This window comes from Callorhinus ursinus, unplaced genomic scaffold (assembly GCF_003265705.2).
Source record: "Callorhinus ursinus isolate GAN/ISIS: 27379988/994484 unplaced genomic scaffold, GSC_fseal_2.0 scaffold15, whole genome shotgun sequence".
NCBI classification, from domain to species: Eukaryota; Metazoa; Chordata; class Mammalia; order Carnivora; family Otariidae; genus Callorhinus; species Callorhinus ursinus.
Genome location: NW_027397077.1, coordinates 5,001,793 through 5,019,361, shown reverse-complemented (window position 1 = coordinate 5,019,361; position 17,569 = coordinate 5,001,793). Strand labels below are relative to the sequence as shown.

The 17,569-nt window shown below is 45.2% G+C and overlaps 1 protein-coding gene across 3 annotated transcripts in view; it reads left to right on the top strand.

Moving 5' to 3' along the window:
- SMARCC1 (SWI/SNF related BAF chromatin remodeling complex subunit C1) overlaps positions 1 to 17,569 on the top strand; it is a 172,706-nt gene that overhangs the window by 142,779 nt on the left and 12,358 nt on the right. For all 3 annotated transcript variants that reach the window (XM_025884852.2, XM_025884851.2, XM_025884853.2), the window contains exons 25-26: positions 1,775 to 1,909; positions 12,625 to 12,886. In XM_025884852.2, coding sequence (XP_025740637.1) covers positions 1,775 to 1,909; positions 12,625 to 12,886 — 397 coding nt within the window. The remainder of the gene's footprint in view (positions 1 to 1,774; positions 1,910 to 12,624; positions 12,887 to 17,569) is intronic.

Sequence of the window (17,569 nt, the reverse complement as noted above, 5' to 3'; positions counted from 1 at the left end):
TATTTGAGAGAGAGAGAGAATGAGAGACAGAGAGCACGAGAGGGAAGAGGGTCAGAGGGAGAAGCAGACTCCCCGCCGAGCAGGGAGCCCGATGCGGGACTCGATCCCGGGACTCCCGGATCATGACCTGAGCCGAAGGCAGTCGCTTAACCAACTGAGCTACCCAGGCGCCCCAGGATCATGTAATCTTTATTTAAACTTGATCTATAGCTCAAAATGTGATTAGGGAGGCAAACACTTCATGAACAACTGTAGATTCGTTCATAAAACCTGCTCATTGTCACCTTTTGCTTATACTTCTGCATCTTCCTATAGATGGATCTCTATGGTATAAAACTGTATTTCTAACTATAAAAGAGTGAAAAATAAGACTCTCATTTAAGTGTTGTCTATTAAGTTAGCTCCCCAAAACCTATGTTAAATGTCTCTTGCGTGTTAGCTCCTTCTAGATTCTCTCTGAAACAGAGATCAGTAAGACAGCTGCTCCATGTTACTTCTCACTTGTGTGGAAGAAAGATGAGTATATAAATTCAGCAGATATAACAAAAGTGAATGCAGAATGGTGTTGGGAGTTTGTTGGCGCAGCTCTTGGATGGTGTCTGGGGAAAGTGGGATTGACCCCTGGCCAGGTACAGGTAGTCACGGTGAAATACGGGCCTTTCATCTTCTCTGTGTAATGTGGTACCTTCCTCTGTGTGCTGCTGAGTAGGCAAGAAGTGTGAATAGGGCTCATCATCCTGTGGCAGGCGAGTAGCACATTCTTCCAGAATAACTCCTTGTCCTGTACTATATTTGTTTCTCTTGCTCCAGATCCTATCCTCAAACGTAGAGGTGGAATATTGTTCACCCCCTCCTTTCCACAGCCAGTGCCACTCACTAGAGAGAAAGTAGAGGCTTTACATCTGAATGTTGGGTGTGGGGGGACGCCACTGCTTAGCTGAACCTGGACAGTTCCTGAGGATGGAAGTATAGTGAGGGGAGGCATAGAGTAGAGGGGTGAGGGTGCGGGTTAAGTGGGTGGCAGATGGGGAGGTGTACCCCAGGTTACTTGTGTCCTCTTTGCCAGGGTCCTGATTAAACTGCCCCTTCCTGGTGGGCTCTTTTTGAGAGGAGTAGTTTACCATGGGAGGATTTTGTGGGTTTTTTTTTTTTTTAACCCTTTAAAAGGGTTATTTATACCTATAAGGACCAGAAATTCAGCAACAGTTATTTTAAATGGAAGTAAATGTTTGGCAGAGACATACAAAGGAGGCATCTAGGGCACCATTCTTAATTCTGTAATCCCTACTTTGAATAGCAACTTAAGCATTTTGTTGCTCTATTTTATTTATTTATTTTTTCAAAGATTTTATTTATTTGGCAGAGAGAGATACAATGAGAGAGGGAACACAAGCAGGGGGAGTGGGAGAGGGAGAAGCAGGCTTCCTGCTGAGCAGGGAGCCCGATGTGGGGCTCGATCCCAGGACCCTGAGATCATGACCTGAGCCGAAGGCAGACACTTAACGACTGAGCCACCCAGGTGCCCAAGATTTTATTTATTTATTTGGCAGAGAGAGACACAGTGAGAGAGGGAACACAAGCAGGGGGGAGTGGGAGAGGAAGAGGCAGGCTTCCCGCAGAGCAGGGAGCCCGATGCAGGGCTTGATCCCAGGACCCTGGGATCATGACCCGAGCCGAAGGCAGACTCTTAACGACTGAGCCACCCGGGCACCCCTTGTTGCTCTATTTTAAACAAATGTTTACCTAAATAATTTGAATGATCTTTTACACTTAGCATCTGGCTGCTGTGGAGGAGAGAAAGATCAAGTCTCTGGTGGCCCTCTTGGTTGAGACACAAATGAAGAAATTGGAGATCAAACTTCGACATTTTGAGGAACTGGAAACTATCATGGACAGAGAGAAGGAGGCTGTAAGTATAAAGGGATGTTTATGGTGGCTTTCTAACCATTAAATGCTGACTACCGTTGATAAACTACAAGTCAGATAAAATGAATGGTAGCCTACTCTGTTGGTCCTTTCTACTCTGTTTGCTTTGACCTTTCAAAGGGATTATCAGTCATTGATGTTAAACAGAAGGAACTCTGTTCTCATTCTAAAACTAATGATTTAAACTTCAAGTTTACACCGCTCAGCTTTCCAGATGCATGATGGTATAAAATTCTTCCTTCTACAAAAGTTAGATCTTAGACTTCTTTTATGTCCTACTTGTTACCACTAAAGTAGAATTCATATAGATCCATTGTCTGATTCAAGAATTTTCTTTATTTCCTGTCTTCTTCAATACAAATATCAGAAAGTAGGAGTTAATCTTCTCTTGAGTTAGGAGCCTTGTTTCTCTGACCCTTTTAACCAAACCCTCCTCTGGTCCAACCTTGGACTCAGTCTCCCTCCCCCTCCCTGCACGGTGGAGGGCAGGTGGAGCTAGGCCCTTTCTGAGCTCCTAAGCGGCACGGGTTGGGACAGACACTTGTGAGAGAAGGATGTGGCCCAAACAGGGTCAAGAGAATTATGAAAAAGGCCAAAACTGAGGAAGGAAGCAATGAAAAGTAAGAAACACAGAGGCAGGGGAACAGTTGATCATTCAAGGTAATTTTTGGGGAAGTTTGTTTTAATGAGTTGACTAGAAGAGAGATTGGTAACTTTTTTTTTTTAAGGTTTTATTTATTTGAGAGAGAGAGCACAAGCAGAGGGTAGGGACAGAGGGAGAAGCAGGCTCCCCACTGAGCAGGGAGCCCGATGCGGGGCTCAATCCCAGGACCCTGGGACCATGACCCAAGCCAAGGGCAGACACTTAACCAACTAAGCCACTCAGGTGCCCCCGGAATTGGTAACTTTCTAAACAATGGACTAAATTTGAGGATTTAGTTAGGACTTGTGCTCTCTGATTATTTTGGCTGTTTTATCTATATATGAGATACTGGTATCTAAGTGGTAGAACCTTAAATTATCCCAGAGGAGTTCTAATTTTAAGGACCTTCTTGTATTTATTTAGCTATTTCTTGGTGGTCAGTCCAATCACATCCTCTGGCAGATTCCTCAGGATGGGTAGCCCAGTAACTATCACACAAACAGCCCATTTTCATTCTGTCCTGAGACCAGCTCTGCCCCTTCGGTTGGCATTCTGGCCCTGGAGGACAGCAAGACTGCTTCAGTAGCTCTCTACCCACATCCTTCCCCATCCCACCCCCAGTTCCCTGACCTTGTAAGCATGTCTGCCGTCACTGGCCCTCTCCTGCCCTGGGAGCTGCTGGCCACCCCAGTCTCCTCTCCATCGCCCTCTGTGTACTAGCCACAACGTGCCCCATGCAGGCTTCCCTCTGGCCTTGTTCTCTGTGCTACCTGTGTGCATTCTGCTCCTCTGCCAGCAAGGCCCTCTTCCCCAGCCCTGCATCCCTCAGCCCTGCCCCTCCAGGTGACCTGTCCCCCCCATCTGTTGCCCCGGCAGCCTGACAGAGCACCCACACTGTGTTGTAGTTGCTGGTTCCTGTGTCCATCTCCCATACCAGGGTATAGGCCCTTTGAGCGCAGAATTGATTGAGTGTCCTTATTAACACAGAACTGGCACATCGGGGGCTCTTGTTTCAGTGACTGTTGAATGCATGTATGCCAGCATCAGTGTTGGAAGCTAGAGAAGTAGAAAAGGAAGTCTGCCCTTTTAGTTGAATGGGGAAGACAGTCCGGTAAACAAACGATGGCACAGTGTGTTCAGTGCTCCTCTGGGAGCAGAGAGGAGGCATACCTGGATGACGGGGAGAGGGAGAATTACTTCTGCGAGGTGAGCCGGAGCTTTGGGGAATGACTATTTGTGTTTATCTTATCCTCATAAGCTGCCCTTTTGTCAGATATGGATGTTTTTAGTGGACTTGGAGTAACAGGGTTATAATATAGTGGATTCTTGGCACATGCAGGATTCACATGATGATTGGGTCGTATCCACTGGCAACCAGGTGCCCTGCTGTCATTCCTAAAGCAGCACTGATGGATGAGCCTGGAAGACTGGCAGGACTCTGGGCACTGAGAGAACAATGTCTGGATTCTCAAGGGGCTTTTTTTCACCTCTAACTCACTTTCTCTTCAGAGGTTGAACCTGCGATCCCCATTCTTTGAAATCCCTAATGAAACTGTCACCTAGATCGGCACTGCCCTCTGCCCCTCCCCCGTTTTCACCCTGAGTCCCGGACACCCAGTGGCCGAGTGTAATGGCTGCACTTCTCTTAGCCCTTCAGAATTTCCCTTGTGCTGTGGATTTGTAACAATTACTATCTCAAATTACAGAACTGCACTGTGGTTTTCTTATTTGAATCTTTTTTTGTTGTTAGGTTAAATTCTAATCAGAGCACATAAGACATTTTAGAGGCTAGTCTCTGAATAAAACAGCACAACTGAAATTGTTGGGAACACATTTCTGCTGACACTCTCCCACCCCATCAGGTTGCTCTGCTCACATCCTTGGGTGGTCAGCCTGCCTTCTCTCAGTCAGCGTCTGGCGCAGGAAAATCCCTTGTATGGGATAGTCCCGAGCCCTAGCCACTGACTGTCAGTAGTAACACAGCTGTGTTAGTTATGGAAACTAACTATGTGCTGTGGAAAAAAATGACCCCAAAGCTTAGTGACTGAAAACAGAAAACCAGGTCTCCCGTGGTTTCTGGGAGTTGGGAGCCAGGCACCTTGGCTGGGCGGGTCAGGCGCCGGACCTTGTGAGGTTGCAGGCTTCCTAGGTTCGGCAGGGCTGGGGCTCCCACCTCCTAACTTACTCCTGGGGTTGTTGGCAGGGGCTTCAGCTCCTACTGCACGAGCCTTCCCAGGGTGCCGTTCGTGAAGGGCCTCCCCCAGGGTGAGTGATTAAAAAGAGCAAGAACGTGAACGAGCACCCAGAATGGAAGCCACACTGTCGCTTGTAAACTAAACTTGGAAGTCTCCATTCCTTCACTTTGCTGTGTTCTTGCAGTCACCCAGACCAACTCTGGTTCTGGGACCAGGTTCGGGGAGGCGGAAGGTGTAAATACCAGGAAGTGGGAGTGTGGAGGGCAGCTTGGAGGCGCACTCTCAGAACCAGAGAGTCCTGTGAAATTCATGTTGTGCCCAGTGACAGCATAACCTCTTTTCCCCACTAGGCCCTGCTATCCTCTCCTTCCCTGTGGGCAGGCAAAGCCACGGCTGCTTTCCTAACCAGTGATTTCCGCATGGGACTGTTGTGGGAGTTAAATGAAAGAAGTGTGGCGTGTGCCCGGCACAGTGCCTTGAATACGTAGTAGATGTTCAGTAAATATTTACATGCCTCCCTTTCTTTAGGCACACTAGTAACCAGTGACTATATATTAAATTCTCAAAATTTTAAACCTTTGTTGACTTTACAAACATTTATTGGACCAGTCACTGTGCTAAACCACTTTATATGGATTTTTCTCATTTAATGTCTCAAAACCTATATGAGGAATCCATTAGTAAGAAGATACTGATTGCTTTGAATCTCCTTGGACAAGAATCCAGCAGTCATGCTGGATGGGCACATAAGGCCGTATCTTTGTTCACCCGTCTTACGGACGGACAGACTGGAGCTTGGACAGGGTACATCATGCACCTCCGATCACAGTTCATAAGAGACAGAGCCAAGTGTCAAACCTGTGTCTGTTCAGCTCTGTGCTTTTATCTAACACTTTATAGTCTATAAAGAAATGAGCCATTCTCATCTCATTATAACCAAGAGACTCTGAGATATGTAGGGTTTTATCCTCCATTACAACTTAAGAAAGTTGAGACTAGAAGGTCCAGGTCAGCCAGGAGCAGAGCCTTGTAGTTACCACCTGGTGCTCCTCTGCCTACCACATTGCCTCAGTTCAACTTTATTTTTTATTTTTTAAAAATTTTGTTTATTTGAGAGAGAGAGCATGAGCTGGTGGGGGGAGGGGCAGAGGCAGAAGGAGAAGCACACTCCCCGCTGAGCAGGGAGCCCGTTGCAGGACTCTATCCCAGGACCTTGGGATCATGACCTGAACCGAGGGCAGACGCTTAACGACTGAGCCACCCAGCGCCCCTGCCTCGGCTCACTTTAAGGTGTACTTCTTTACCTACAAGTAATAGCTCCAGGACATACTGTTTTTTGAATTAAACCTTTGTTTTTATGTATGTAGCAGTAGATGTCCAAATCTTTCCTTAGACTTTAAGAAGCAGATATGGGAGCAACTAGGTGGCTCAGCTGGTTAAGCATCCGACTTCTGATCTCAGCTCAGGTCTTGATCTCAGGGTTGTGAGTTCAAGCCCCATGTTGGGCTCCACACTGGGTGTAGAGCCTACTTTAAAAAAAGAATCAGATATGAACTTTCTTTTTTTCTCTAATGACTTAAAATCAGTTCTCTTGAGTCTTTAAGTATGTAGTAATTAAGAACAAAGGATATAAATGTTAATCTTTTATAGATATGCGTACAGTTATAATTAGAGCTCAGTAGATATTGTTACAGCTATCTCATGAAGTGCTGGTATTGGAGGAAGGCAGTTGTGAAATGTACAGAGCCCATCGAGGAAATGACATGAAAAAAGTATTGACTCTAGTTCAGGTGAGGATGCTGAGCTTGTGCTGGGTTCATAACTCAGAAGGTCTGCCCACCTGAGCAGCCTTCCATGCCAGGTGGATAGCACACATCAGTCAAGAGAGCAGGTTTCAGACATGGGTTATGTTGGGCACTGGAGCCACCTGGAGAGAACTGGGGGGTGTGGGCCCTGTCTAAAGCATTCTCATTTGGATTAAAAAAATAATAATTTGATGCCCATGAGAATGGTTCTATGAGCTGATCTGGTAGACTAAATGCTCTCTGAATTTCTGCAGGTCATTTGGCTAGGTGTAGAGATTGAATACATTCCATAAAGAGAGACATTGTGGGAATCCCAGACCCAGTCCTCAAGGAGGTTAGAGGAGGGTGAGTGAGACTTGGAGACGTAGAGACACTACCTACTGCGAGGTGATGGGGCAGTGGAAATCCAGAGGAGAAGGGTTAGCTGAGATTATCAAGGAAATCTTCCTAGTGGAGGGACTGATCTGAGCTATTAAAAAGGCCTAAATCCAGAACGTGAAGAGAAGGACATGATTTCAGAGGAGACTGAAGAGTCAGCCTGCCCAGAGCTGATGGCTTTTGCTGCATAGGTGATGTAAGATGAAGGTCATTTGCTCATTCCACGGATACTTACTAAGCACCTACTTTGTTCTAGGTATGCGTGTGGTACTGGGGATACAGTGGTGAGTAAAACCCAACCAAACTCTTTGCCTTGGTAGAGCTTGAAATAATTAGGGTGTTAGGAGATGTTCTGTGCTCTGTGTGTATGCATACACAACTGTATGTTACGGGCTGCGGAGGGGCGATGGGGAGGGGCAAGGGAGAGATTGCACTTTGCGGCGGTGCGGTCTGAGTAGGCCTTATTGAGAAACTGACAGTCACGTGCTTCTAAGGCCTAGAAACAGTTCAGAGACTCGGAGGCAGGAGCGTTTTTGGGAACTGAGGAGTAGGTGGTTGGGCTGGAGCACAAATGAGGAGGAGGTGAGAGGATAAAGTCAGAGAGTTGGTGACCTAATCGTGGAAGTCCCTGTAAGCCATCCAGAGGCTTTTCATTTTACTCTGATTAAAGTGTGGATAAAACTACAGAGCCTGTTTTATGCATTCCATAAAGATAGAGACAAATGCAGAGGGCTGGCATGATCTTCCTTAGAGTTTTGCAGGGATCTGTGTGCCGGCTGTGTTGTAGAGAGGAAATGACAAAGCAGCAAGATTCGGAAAGGGGAGACCCTGGTGGCAAGGCTGTGAAAGTAGCCCACATGAGATGATCGTGGCCTGGACCAGGGCAGTGGCTGGGCAAGCAAAGAGAAATGGTCAAGTTCTGGATAATAGGATCTCATCACACACAGGATGTAGGTTTAGGAAAGTTTGTTGTACTTTATGACAAATTAGGGAAGAAAGAACAAAGAGCCAGAACGTGAATTTCATACTGCCCCAGGAGAAGCACATTGCATGTGGCGTTCTGGGTATTTGGGGTAATGCATCTCTATGCTGCCTGTCCTGTAACGGAACCTGTTGTTAGACGTGCACCATTACATTAGGGGTAGTTTTAGCTGAGATGGACAGAGCTGTACTCAGTTGTAGGTTTAGTTCCGAATCAGAAACACCTGGCCTCAGGAGGCAGGCACAAGGCAACAGGACAGAGTGACCAGTCACCACACTGTGCGGCTGCCCCTTGGGTTTCGCCTCCAGAAGCACACAGGGAAACCACAGGATGCAGTTGGGGGGTGTTCTCTTCTCCACAGGTGTAAGAAGGAATGATGGGTCTGTTTGGGACTTGGTTTTTTGTAAATGGATGTCTGGTCACCGACACCAAACATTTCAAAAGAAGGTGTGTGATTATTTACTTAGTTCTGAGGCCAAGTAGTCAGAGGCTTCAAGTCTCAGATGATATTTCAGCCCTGGCCGTGTAGATGGACTGGTGAGGCCCCCACCTTTTACTCTTTCCCACCCTCCTCCCTGCTCTGAGCCCATGAAGCTGGAAGAAGAGCTCTGTGTGAGCTTGGGCTGCACTTTGCAGCTGGGTCTGCGTCTGGTGTTTTGGTGCAGAAAAGTGTTCTGTTGTGCTCTGGTTCCACTTGTATCCGGCCGTCTGATGCATGCAGAGTGTAGCAGTGAGCGGGGAGAGGAAGACAGAGTTTGAATGTGGCGGAGGAATGTGTCTTCTGAGCAGGCCTACAGGCCACTTTGTGTGAGACCGGCTGCCCTTGAGCCAGACTGGAGCCATGAGAGAAAATGGGCAGATTCATTAACATTCTGTGTCCACGAATGTACATGCATCGTTCACTTTAGCTGTTGGGACTTTGTCCACAGTTCTAGGAAATGGAGAACGGAGAGGAGAAAATCAAGCTATCTATAGCATGTGACTTACGTGCTTTTAGTGTTGGGTTTTTTTGTTTTGTTTTTCAGTGTTTGTTTGTTTTAAGATTTTATTTATTTGAGAGAGAGAACGTGAGCACGAGCAAGGGGTGGGGGGAGAGGGAGAAGCAGCAGGGAGCCCTATGCAGGGCCCCATCCCAGAGGTGGCTCAGTTGGTTAAGCGACTGCCTTTGGCTCAAGTCATGATCCTGGAGTCCCTGGATCGAGTCCCGCATCGGGCTCCTTGCTCAGCGGGGAGTCTGCTTCTCCCTCTGACCCTCCCCCCTCTCATGTGCTTTCTCTCTCATTATCCCTTCCCCAAAAAAAAAAAAAAAAAATTTTTAAAAAAAAAAAAAAAAAAGAACCCTGGGATCATGACCTGAGCCCCGAGGGCAGATGCTTAACCCACTGAGCCACCCAGGCTCCTTAGTAGTTTGTTTTTTGACAAAAATATTATATGTGATGAAAAAATTTTCAATAAAGAAAGAAATGAATAAATTAAAAGGTCTCTCTTACCCTCAATTTCATTTCTAGGAATAATCACCTAATAGTTTGGTGTCTTCTAGGACATTTTCACTGTGTATATAACGTGTGTGTATGTGAATACAAAGGTGTTTTTTTTTTAATTGAATTAGGATTGTGTAATAAATATTACTGCGACTTGCTTTTTTTTCTCAGTGTATCTCAAACAGCTGTACATCAAAAACTGGACTTTAATGACTGTCCTTCGACACACATACATAGTTTTCTAGGACAGATTCCCAGATGTAGAATCACTGGTTTCATGCATTTAAAATTTGCTTAATACTGTCCAACTCTCCTCAAAAACTGCCAGTTTACGTTGTCTCTGATTGCCAAAAAATGAATGCAGCCTTCAGTGGAACTCAGTAGCAATAAGGTATCCACAACAACAGAGGTATGTCTGTTGCGTGATGAGACCAAGATATGTCCATAAGCTCTGCTTCGTGTGCTGCAGAGCAGAGATGACCCTCTTGGAGCCACGCTGTAGCCTGCTGTCTGGGCACTGCGCACACCCCAGTGGACCTTTCTAGCCCACATTGGAGCTTTAGTTTAAACTGAGTTCTCTTTCAGGAGTGTGTGTATGTGTATGTGTGTGTTTAATCAGTCATCTATTTTAATTCTTCTAGTTACTTTTTTTTTTTAAGATTTTATTTATTTATTTGACAGAAAGATAGTGAGAGCAGGAACACAAGCAGGGGGAGTGGGAGAGGGAGAAGCAGGCTTCTTGCCGATCAGGGAGCCCGATATGGGACTCGATCCCAGGACCCTGGGATCATGACCTGGGCCGAAGGCAGACACTTAACGACTGAGCCACCCAGGCACCCTTCTAGTTACTTTTTTAATTACCTTCCATGTTTTGAAATGACAAGTGAAGCTCAGGAAAAAATAGAATAATTAAGATTAGTACATTTGTAGACATGGAAAATTGGGCAAATTTTTCTTTCTGAGGTTAATACCTTGAGAGTAAGGTCAGTTCCCAAAGAAGGACTGGTTTGGTTTAAAAACCAAACCAAACCACTGAGGCAGGTAATGCAGAGACTAAAATTTCCCTTCAGCGACACAAGATCTCTTCCAGTAATAGTTCAGCTTCTTCACAGAACAGATCTTGACCTAAATTACAGTTCTTACATAACTGCGGGACTTCAGCCAAGCCATCCAGACCAGTAGTGCTTGACACGAACACAGATAAGAGGTCCTTTTCTGGCAGTCTCTTATGTCTAACCTCAGCAAAGGCCTGAATTTCCTAGAAAGAATCGTTAGAAGAAAGCGAATCCTAGGACCTGTAGTTAGAATTTTTCAGTCCCTTTTTTATCAGTCTGCCTCTTACTCACTGATTAAATGTCTTGCAGAGCTGGACTTCCCAAGGACTCTCTTGCTTTTTACATCTTGCAATTCCCTGTTCATTATACAAACAAGAGGGCCAGGCTTTAGCCTCTTCGGATCACCCACCCTAGAAAATGAAGAGCCCAGACCAGTCTGTTAGGACCGTGGCAGCACCCTGCCGCACTCCCTCCTGATGACCTTCAACCACTCACAAAATCATTTGTTTCAGAAGATCTCCTTCTCCCTGGGAGACTCCCTGCAAGCCAGCTAACCAGCCTCGGACATAAGCTTTTACCATCTATTGTCTCCATTCCCCCTCTTCCTCACCTGGTCATGCCTGTTCTTGTCACTGTCTGTGGCCCATCCTCCTGCACCCCGTCTGTCCATGGCCACTCCCTGGACATGTTGCTACTCCTGATAACCAGTAATGCTTCTCACTTGGTTCCACAGGGTCTTCTCCTCAGACAGCCTTCTGCTGAGAGCCCATATTCTTAGGCTAACTCTCATGCGTATTCCAACCAGTTTTTGCTGGTGATAGTATATAGTATTTATGTGTAGAACTGGCTGCTCCTGAAAGCTAAAATGTTACATTTTTTTAATCTATTAAATGCCTTGGAATAGTGCTATTCAGCAGAAATACAGTGTGAGCCACATATGTAATTTAAAATTTTCTAGTAGCCACATTTTTTAAAAAGGTGAAATTATGTTTAATTCAGTACATACAAACTATTACTTGAACATGTAATCAATATGAAAAATTAATTTTTTTCATGCTTAGCATGAATCCTCAGAATTCGGTGTGTGTTTTATACTTAAAACATATTCCACTTCAGATTCGCCACGTTTCGGGTGCTCAGGAGCCTTTTGTGGCTTCTCTCTGCCATCTTGGACGACAGAAAAGCTCTAAAAATGTCTCCCAGTGACTCGGATCTTGCCATTGGAAATGGTGGGCTCAGACATTATTGAAAAGAAATAGATCTGTTAACCCTCCTTATGATCTTTATACTTCCTACTTCCAAAATCTGGACTTTTATTTTCCTTCATGTTCACGTTGATTTTCTTTTTCAGGCCTGAGTTAAATTAATTTTGATAGCACTTAAGGTGGGCTTCATCCTCTGAACTATTCTCAGGCATATGGTTTCTGGGTTTCCTGGCACGTATAATAGCTTATTTCTCTTTAATTTGGGTCCCAGAAAGATTATCTCGAATATTGAAATACTTATATTCTTCAAACCAAGATTCATGCACATCTTTATTTAGGCACCTAAAATATTCTGTGAATGTGTCACCCAGTATAATTTTGAGTACTTGAAAGCTAAGATTTACGGTGGCATTGCCAAAGCTCCACATAGAAAAATGTGTGTGTTTGCAGCTAAGGCCACGTCCACTCATCCAAAGGACCTAACTCTGTGTCAGTTCTAAAATAGTAACCAAAGGATCACATCCAGAAGAGAGCACCTGGGAAGGTTGTGTGGACTTGAAATTTTAGTAGTTGAGGGACTATTAAAAGGAGAGGAGAGGTGTGTTTTATTCAGGCAGTCATGAAATCTATTTTTACATCCCCGAAGGCCTGCCAGACAGAGGATTCCATGTGTACTGAGTGGGCCCAGAGAACAGTAACCGCACTGGGTGAAGGTTAGAGGAAAGGCAGACCTTGTGCATAACACAGAAAAGACCTTGACCTTGGTAACAGGTGTCCACATGGAAATAAGCTACTCAAGAAGTAATGCCTTTTCTCACCGTAGATGTTGCAGGAGGCAAGGTGGCTATGTCCCCGTGAGGTGGTATGGGGAAGTCAGGCATCAGGTCCTGTGTGGCATCCATTCCTGAGAAGCTCTCTTGATGTCCTCTCTCTTCCCCTTCCTTTTCTTAACAGTTAGAACAACAGAGGCAGCAGTTGCTCACTGAACGTCAGAACTTCCACATGGAACAGCTGAAATATGCCGAATTACGAGCCCGGCAGCAGATGGAACAGCAGCAGCACGGGCAGAACCCTCAGCAGGCACACCAGCACTCAGGAGGACCTGGCCTGGCGCCGCTTGGAGCAGCAGGGCACCCCGCCATGATGCCCCATCAGCAGCCCCCTCCCTACCCTCTGATGCACCACCAGATGCCACCACCTCATCCACCGCAGCCAGGTGAGCGGCAGGCTGTGCTCCCAGGTAAGGCTGCAGCCATCCCTGTGGCACAGCTGTCAAAGGAGAGAACCACACCCTTGCTGATTCGGGGCTAGGACTGTGACTAGGATGCCCACTGTCATCTAGGTAGTTGTAGGCAAGTGGGGCCTGGTTGTTTAGCCATCACCACATAATGCTTGTCATTTTCTGTTCCTGGTGTGATGCCTTTCCTTGGGTCGGTCAGCCTCCACGTGGCCAGTATATCCCAGAGTTCCTTAAAAATTCATCCTTGGGTTGTCTACACTTGTTTTGTTTTGTTTTAACTTACAGACATTTTTAAAGATAGACACACACAAAAATAATAACGCAGTGAACTCTTATGACCCAGCTTCCACACCCATCACTTCCCCGCCATTTTTCACTTTTTGTTAGAGAAACCTTCTACCATGGGCAAAAGTAGAGTGAATAGTGTAAGAATCCCTCCATATATACCTATTGTACAGCTTCAGAATTACCGAAATTTTTTTTGTTCCTCAGTGCTTACTTTTAAAAATTTATTCCTAAAACTACTGGGATAAATATTTAAGAGAGAAATTCCCTATGGCTACTTGGTGCTTGGTTCTGGCTAGTGTTAAGCATCAGAATCTGTAGTAATTGTTCACAGAGAGCTCCTGAGGAGTTCCAACATCTGCATTTAGCTTGTACAAGATGGGAAGAGAGTGCTTTTGCCTTTTTCTCTAAATTACATCCTGGTGAGGACAAGTCTTTGCATGCTAGTCCAGTCCCCCACCTTGTGCTCACTTCTCATTGTCCTCACTTTACAGTTGAAGAACCGATGCATGGCAGGGGCCACATGGCCTTGCTGCCTGATGGAGCCAGGATTTGTGCTGGGCTCCATCTGATTCCAGAATGATAGCCGGACACTGCCCCGTGACCCCCGGACTAAGAGGGGACTTGCAGCAGATTCAGATACAGCTCTTCTCTTAGGGAGACCATGCCAGAGAAACAAGAGTTCATAAAAATAGCCTTTAGAGTAGAAATAGGGCGTTTTTCTCTTTTTACTTTCTCACAGAAATAAGCTCTTCAGTGAATTTTAAGGAAAAAGATCATTGCACGTATGATGAGATTAAAATCTGTGATGAGATCTTTTTTCTTAAAGTTTTTTATTGAAATATAATGTACATATGAAAAAAGACACAAATCATGAATATTTAGTGAGTTTTAACAAAGAGAATATACCTGTGCAACTACTACCCAAAAGCCCACGCTATCCTCCTCTCTACCTCTTCTCCTGGGGGCAGCAGCTGGCCTGCTTCCTGACAGCAGCGACTAGTTGGGCTTGTTTTCAGTGTTGTCTAGAGGGAATCACACAGTGACTTTTGTTTCTGTCTGGTTTCTTTCACCAACACTTGGTCTGTGAGATACATTCACGGCATTGGATTTGCGCGTGGTTGCAGATTTATTTCTCCAGTTTGCTGTATGTGGTCCATTGTGGGCTGTACCCCAGTTTATTAGTCTGTTCTCCTGTTGGTGGACTTTTGATTCGTTTCCAGGCTTTGGTTTTAATAGCTAGTAAGTGCTACTGTGAACGTGTGTGTGCACATGTCTGATAGAAAAAGGTATACATTTTTTAATGTATTTTTAAATTTAAATTCAATTAATTAACATATAATGTATTATTAGTTTCAGAGGTAGAGGTCAGTGATTCATCAGTCTTTTATAACACCTAGTGCTGATTACATAGCGTGCCCTCCTTAATGCCTATCACCCAGTTACCCCGTCCCCCCACCTACCTCCCCTCCAGCAACCCTCAATTTGTTACCTAGAGTTAAGAGTCTCTTATGGTTTGTCTCCTTCTCTGATTTCATCTTGTTTTATTTTTTCCTGTCTTCCCCTATGATCCTCTGTTTTGTTTCTTAAATTCCATATATGAGTGAAACCATATGATAATTATCTTTCTCTGACTGACTTATTTCCCTTAGCATAATACCCTCTAGTTCCATCCACATCATTGCAAATGGCAAGATTTCATGTTTTTTTTGGATGGCCGAGTAGTATTCCATTGTGTATATATATATATATATATATATATATATATATATATACCACGTCTTCTTTATCCATTCATCTGTCGATGGATATCTGGGCTCTTTCCAAAGTGGCTATTGTGAGCATTGCTGCTATAAACATTGGGGTATAGGTACCCCTTCAGATCACTACATTTGTATCTTTGGGGTAAACCCCTAGTAGTGCAATTGCTGGGTTCTAGGGTAGCTCTATTTTCAACTTTTTGAGGAACTTCCGTACTTTATTTCAGAGTGGCTACACCAGCTTGCGTTCCCATCAACAGCAGACATAGGTATACATTTCTGTTGTATTGCCCCAGAGTCCCTAGAATGGGTCATAGGATATGCATATGTTCACATTAGTAGATGCTGCCAAGATTGTTCCAGAATGGTCATATGGATTTACGTGCTTGCAATGTTTGAGAGTTCTAGCAGCTTCAGGTAATCATTTTTCTTAATTGCCCCTTTTGTGGGGGTACTTTGGAGTTCAAATGTAAAGTTAAATCAAGTGTGTTAGTAAAATTAAGAACAACAATAAATTGAACCCACTAGTTAAAAGTTGCCTTAATATCACCACTTCAGAAAAAGCTGGTTGTTAACAGGTGAGCCTAGGGCACCATATTCTGGTGATGAGCTAAAGGGGCCTTTAAAAGCTGGGCAGGTGAGGAAGTGGGTAGTGTTTTTGGTGAAGTTTCTCTTCAGTCTCTGGTCTGCTACAAGGTGTCAGTTAGGAACTTTGGGTTTGGTCCTTCAAACTGTTGTTTCCTAGGTCCTAGAAAAGTTTACAGGCCACAGCGTTTATGTTAGGAGCTGAGGATAATTATCCAGATCAGTTGGCTAGCTTTTGGTATTTGGCCAGAATTTATGGTGTGTGAAGGAAGGGGAAATCAGCCTCTGAAAAGCCAGCAAGGTTGGGGAAGTGACGAGAAGGTCAAGATTGATTTCTCACTGGGTGGTTAATTTGTCCAGCTCTGTTAGTTAGGGTTTGTATAATTATGTAGATAAATCCCACGTAATCTCTTCTCCACAAAACTGTCCATTGGTTAGTGGTAAAGCCCATTAAAATAGCAGCTCAATGTCATGAATCTGCCAGGCTGTCAAACACATGAGCCTGGGTCCCAGAGTGGCTTTGTATAAGTCAATACCTGTCCTTCTCTGAGGACCGTGCCTTAATTCATTCGCTTACTTAGAATTTTGTATAGAGAATACTGTCTTTATGCTGTTCTCATTCCTCCTCGGTGCTTATTATTTGGTCCTGCTCCTACCCCGGGAAGTCCAGCTTTGTGTAGGTTTTATTTTGTTCCTGTCTCTGACAAACTGTCCCAAGTAGGTCTGTTTGCTACAAACAAAAAGGCAAAAAGGAAGTATCTGTAGTCTGTCGTTGGTGTACAGAGAGCAAATGGAGAGTGGAGGCGGCCCCAGCCGTCTTTGTACCACCCTTAGGTTTTGCTCATCTTGATAAAGTCGTGCCACTGCATTTCATCTTTACATTTAAATTGGAAAACTGATTTCATGAAGTGATTTCTAGATTCAAGCCTTCTGAGTTCTCCCTGTAAAACTGCCATTCCAGACAAACAAGGTGAGCAGTCGTGATAGCAGCCGGTTCTTGAGCACACGCACAGTGGCCTTTGAGCGCGCCCTGGCCTATGGTATCCATGACGGCACGTGGGGAACCAAGGACAGGGGCCTGGGTCGAGGCTGCTGTTTCCTGAGGTGCTCTTGATTGTGCTACTTTGCTGAGCCAAGAGGACACCTCTGGTGGCTGGGGGTCTTTAATGTCGGCTCTCCCAAGGGCCTCAGCCCGTTCTTACAGGAACATGACCTGTCAGTGAGTTTAGTCAAAAGGAAATGACAGAGATCTAGTATGTGAGTACAGCGTAAGCTCTGCCCTCCGCTGGACATTTATAGTAAATGAGGCACTTTGGAGTTTTCGTGGATCTGGAAAGAGCCGCCTGCCCTGGGGAAGCCTCTGTGTGGAAAGCAGAAGGAAAAGGACATGTTGGTTTAGATACCTTTGTGGTTCCCTTGTGGTTAATAGTAGAAGGATTTCTGGAAGTGCCTAAAAAACCAGAATAGAAATGGATCTGAATTGATGAGAACTCAGACATGGTAGAAATGATGTTTTAATGATAAAACTAGAATTAGTAAAATGTTGGTAGTTTAAGGAAATTTCAACCAAGGCATTAGTTACTTGGCTTTTAAGCCCCCATGTTAGACCCACGTACACAGTTCTGCCCGTGGGAAACCATGCTCAGGAAAGGGTTCCATCCAGTCATCCCTTCCTAGCCGACTGCCTGGACTCCCAGCCCCACACCGAAAAAGGAAGAGCCCAGTTTTTATTATCTGCAGTGCCTTTGGTCCTGCTCACATCTGTGATAACAGGGCCGCCGAGTCACTTTCCGGCTTAGCAGGTTACCCTCACAAAGAGAACAGTGAGGGCCCAGTCTTCAACAAAGAGCGTCTGTCGTGGGCGCCCCCCGGAAGCTGCTGCAGCAGGAGCAGTCCCCGCGGAGCCTGGGCTTCCCCTCACTTGGCCCTGATTGTGTTATTTCCGTTCTCTGGGGCACTCAGCCAGAGGATGTGTTGTGGACGGTTAGAAAAGGGAGTGATGAAATGTGCCCAAGATTGGAAATTCACA